Raw genomic sequence first — 4,653 nt, forward strand, 5'->3', positions numbered from 1 at the left:
CTTTTTTAAAAAAATATTTATAAAATAATCTAATTGTTAAAAAATTAACCATGGTTAACGATTTTAACTAAAATAATTATTGTCTTTGGTATTAGTAATACAAGATTACCAAAGATAATAATTTTTTTCCAATTCACCTAAGAGAAAAATAAGAAGTTGAGTGTTACCAAAGAGAATCATGTTCACCACATGTCTTATGAGCACTACCAATCCACAATCACATCATACATTTACAGTTTTAAACTAAAGTACTAAACCTTATGGTATTGGATCTTAGAGCACCCTTAAGGGTGAACAATTAAATGGTTCACAATGAGTGAACAATAAAATGGTTGGCTTAATGGCAAACTCTAAGTTTGTTCATCTTGAGTGGTTGCAAGTTCGATTGTTGCTGCAATCAGTCAGAGGAACAAATTCGTTGTGGGCCCCACCCAATTTTTCCACTCAACTAAAAGCAAACGACGTCGTTTCAAGGGAGCGCGCCACTTGGCCCGACCGCTGCTTGACACGTGTTGTCAGTTTTAAATATATCCGTTGTAATTTTACAACGGATATATTTTACAAAATACAAATCCAAAAAAAAAAAAAAATTACCAACGGCTTTCTTTTTTTCCCCTCTATAAATAGACACCCATATTGTTATACTTTCTTCAACTTTAAAAATCCATTTTCTTTTCTACTATATTTTTCTCTTCAAAAATCCCCTCACTAATTACCAATATTATTATTATTATTTTTACCAATATTAATATTATTATTGTTATTTATTATCATTAATATTATTATTATCGTTACTATTATTAATATTATTATTATCGTTACTATTATTATTATTATTATTATTATTATTATTATTATTATTATTATTATTATTATTATTATTATCGTTATTATTATTATTGTTATTATTATTATTATTATTATTATTATTATTATTATTTTTTCTGTTTATTAAGATTGTTAAGATTATTATTATTATTATTATTATTATTATTTCTGTTTATTAAGATTATTATTATTATTATTGTTATTATTATTATTATTATTATTATTATTATTACTATTAATATTAATTTTTTTTTTCCAATTATAAATTATAATTATGGATGCTAATACCAACCCCAATACAAATAGAAAGCAGAAAAAAAATTTGGGTCAAAATATTATCCCAAATCAAGCCAATTTCTATCCAAATCCCCCTAATTTTTCACAAACACCCACAAATATTCCCCATAATTTTTCTAGTGTTTATCCTCAAAGACCCTAGTCAAGTTTCCCATATAATCCACCAAATTTCCCTCAAAATTTTAATTTTTCTCAAAGCAGTTCAAATTTCCCACATCCATCCATGACACCAATGGGTTACGGTGAATATGGTGTTGCATCTGGTTATTTTCCGTCACAACAACCGAATCCCAATATTTGGGAATCGAGCAATGTCTTATCTGAAGAAGATGAGGCAAATGAAGAATGCGAGGATGATGGTGAGGGAAATGAAACTCCTTCCCCCCCATCAAAACTTCACTCAAATGTTACAGCAACCACTCCAATCAACTCCGGAATTTCGTGTTGGTTGTTCAAACAATAGAAGTTGGTCGCGATCAGAAACTGCGGCTCTTATATCCGCCTACATGAACACCAGCACCAACATAATTATCGGCACAAATCAAAAGAAGGGTCAATTTTGGAACAGAGTCTTGGACGCATACGATGCTGCCAGGGTATCGAATCCAGTTGAAATATCCCTACGAACTATTAGTAGTTTGAAGGGAGGGTGGATGCGAATCTCTGAAGCCGTGTTAAAGTGGTGCGGAAGCTATGATAAGGCCCGGAAGCGAAAGGGAAGTGGCTATAACGAAGATGATGTCATCCAAGAGGCCCACAAAATCCATGAGAACTCGTTCGGATGATTCACCTTCTACGAGGAATGGATCCAAATTAGGAAGTTTGACAAATTCCGGTCTTTCTTGGACCAACAAACATTCAAGCCTTCGGTGGGACGTCCACATTCAACTCCACTGACGGATGAGTCTGTAGGGAGCAGAAGTAGTGGGAAGAGGACACGGGATGAGGGTGACAATTCCTCACCTACCACACCGACCAGCGTGGGTGTCGGTGATGAGAGAGTAGCTCATGCTGAAGGAATTAAAAAGGCTAAGTCGAGGTTGAAGGGTAAAGCACCATCAAGTGAAGCATTTAAGGAATTAGAAACATTCAACACCCAATTGCAGCTATTTGGGGATTCGATGAATGTGTCAAACGAAGCAGAAATGAAGAGGCTTGAAATACAAGAGCGCAAGGAGGCAAGGAAACAACGGAAAATTGAGCTAGAACAACATAGGATCCACTGGGAGCAACTAGCTCGTCTAGAACAGAAAGTAAACCGAGAACAGTGGGAAGACGAAATGATAGTAATACTTCAGAACAAAATTAAAAGTTTCACTAATGATGCTTAGGCATTGTAATCTTCATTTTCAATAGTGATAAGTTTTCAATTCCAGTTCAACCTCTTGTACTCATTTCCAATTATTTGTACTTTATCAATTAATCAGTAAAATGGATCTTTTCCACTATCCCATTTTCATAGCCCATGTGATCTTTGTCTCTTTATTCAATTATATCAATTTGTCTCTTTATATATAATTGTGTCAGTATCTTAATTTCCCCTTTGTTAGCCCATGTGAAACCCTTCTTCTCCATTCAATTTCTGTGTGGTTCTAATCTAGTGTTTGTCATAGCCCATGTGATCTTTGTCTCTTTATATTCAGTTATTTCTGAAGAAGAATTACAAATTAGTTCACTATAAATAAACACCATTCTTTCATTTATTTTACACACAAACACATAAATCGTTTGCAGTTATTATTAGAAAACCTCACTCTATCTTACATTTCTTACGTATAAAATGAATTCAAACAGTTTTAACTTAAGCTCAACCGATTCCTCTTCATCTTCATCTAACTCGGATGATGAGGGAAGGGAGCTTAGAGTTCAACAACGTAATGAAGTGTGTCTTATGATACAACACGTAATGCATGAGTACATTCCACCAATTATTCAAGCTGCCACTCAGCAACGCCGACGCAAATCTACTGAGCCCCGAAAGGATAGGGGACGCGAAGAAGGTCATGCACGGTTATACAATGACTATTTCGCGGAAGTCCCAGTTTATCCAAGTTCCTTGTTCCGGCACCGGTTTCGAATGCGTAAACATGTGTTTGAGCGCCTTCTCAACGCAGTGACCCAACATGACCCTTGGTTTCAACAAAGGCGAGATGCAGCAGGTCGTCTTGGGTTGTCTCCACTTCAAAAGTGCACTGCGCCCGTTAGACAACTAGCTTACGGGTGTGCTTCAGACGCTTGTGATGAGTACGTCCGTATAAGTGAGGCTACTTCACGATTGGCACTCCAAAAGTTTACAGAAGGTGTCATCAACCAGTTCGGTGATCAGTACCTACGCCGTCCAAACATCGCAGATATGGAAAGATTGCTACGTATTGGGAAAGAACGTGGATTTCCTGGCATGATAGGCAGCATTGATTGTATGCACTGGGAGTGGAAGAACTGTCCACACGCATGGAAGGGGCAGTATCAAGGAAGAGTAGGAGTTGTAACTCTCGTACTGGAGGCAGTTGCGGACAGAGATCTATGGATATGGCATTCATTCTTTGGGATGCCAGGTAGCTGCAACGATATTAATGTGCTTCATCGATCCCCTGTGTTCGAAGACGTCTTAGAGGGTCGAACACCTGTTGTGAACTTCGTAGTCAATGGTCATCATTATACGAATGGGTATTATCTTACTGATGGAATCTACCTTAGATGGGCTACTTTTGTGAAATCCATTACGAGTCCACAAGCTCGTAAGGATCGTTTATTCGCAAAACACCAGGAAGCTGCAAGGAAAGACGTTGAACGCGCATTTGGGGTCCTTCAAGCTCGTTTTGCCATTATTAAAAAGCTGTCTTTGGCGTGGGATACCGACATACTCCACAATATCATGCTCGCCTGCATCATAATACATAATATGATCATTGAAGATGAACGAGAGACGTATCAAAATAACGTTAATACCAATGAGTTTATGAATGCTGGAGGCAACGCTAATAAGGACACTACCGAGTACCGTACTGATCGTATTGTGGATATCGGCTTATACTTGACTCGTAGAACAGAGATTGAGGATCAACAGACTCATTTGCAGCTAAAAAACGACTTGGTCGCACATATATGGAATAAATTTGGTAACAACGAGAACTTACGCAATTAGGTTTACAACAAATGGTTATCCCTAAGGACATCTTACAAAACGATGTGTAGTAGTTCTTTTTTCTTTTTTTTAAAAAAAAGTACTTGATTATAGTTGTAGTACTGTAATCACGATTTGTACCTCTTTTTTTTTAATTATGTTAATTAAAATTAGCTGCGTTGTTGTTTAAAAATATTGATCACAAGAATTAGTTTTTAAAAAAGCTGATAAAAAATGCGATAATTTCTTAATTAGTAATCACGATTAAAAAATTAAATACGTCAATTAATTACATTGACATCGAGTTAATAAATTATAATTATGAATTAAATAGATTATATTTACAAAAATAAAATAAGGTGGGGTAGGGAGTATTGATGATGAACCATTGTCTAGTGTTCATT

At 35.8% G+C, this 4,653-nt stretch overlaps 1 protein-coding gene across 1 annotated transcript; it reads left to right on the plus strand.

Annotated features, from left to right (window-relative positions):
• Positions 1-2,905: 2,905 nt before the first annotated feature.
• Positions 2,906-4,270, plus strand: LOC110739630 (putative nuclease HARBI1). The gene has a single exon (XM_021920080.1). The coding sequence runs from the start codon at positions 2,906-2,908 to the stop codon at positions 4,268-4,270; it is 1,365 nt and encodes a 454-aa protein (XP_021775772.1).
• Positions 4,271-4,653: the final 383 nt, after the last annotated feature.

Source organism: Chenopodium quinoa, unplaced genomic scaffold (assembly GCF_001683475.1).
Source record: "Chenopodium quinoa cultivar QQ74 unplaced genomic scaffold, ASM168347v1, whole genome shotgun sequence".
In the NCBI taxonomy this organism is placed as follows: domain Eukaryota; kingdom Viridiplantae; phylum Streptophyta; class Magnoliopsida; order Caryophyllales; family Amaranthaceae; genus Chenopodium; species Chenopodium quinoa.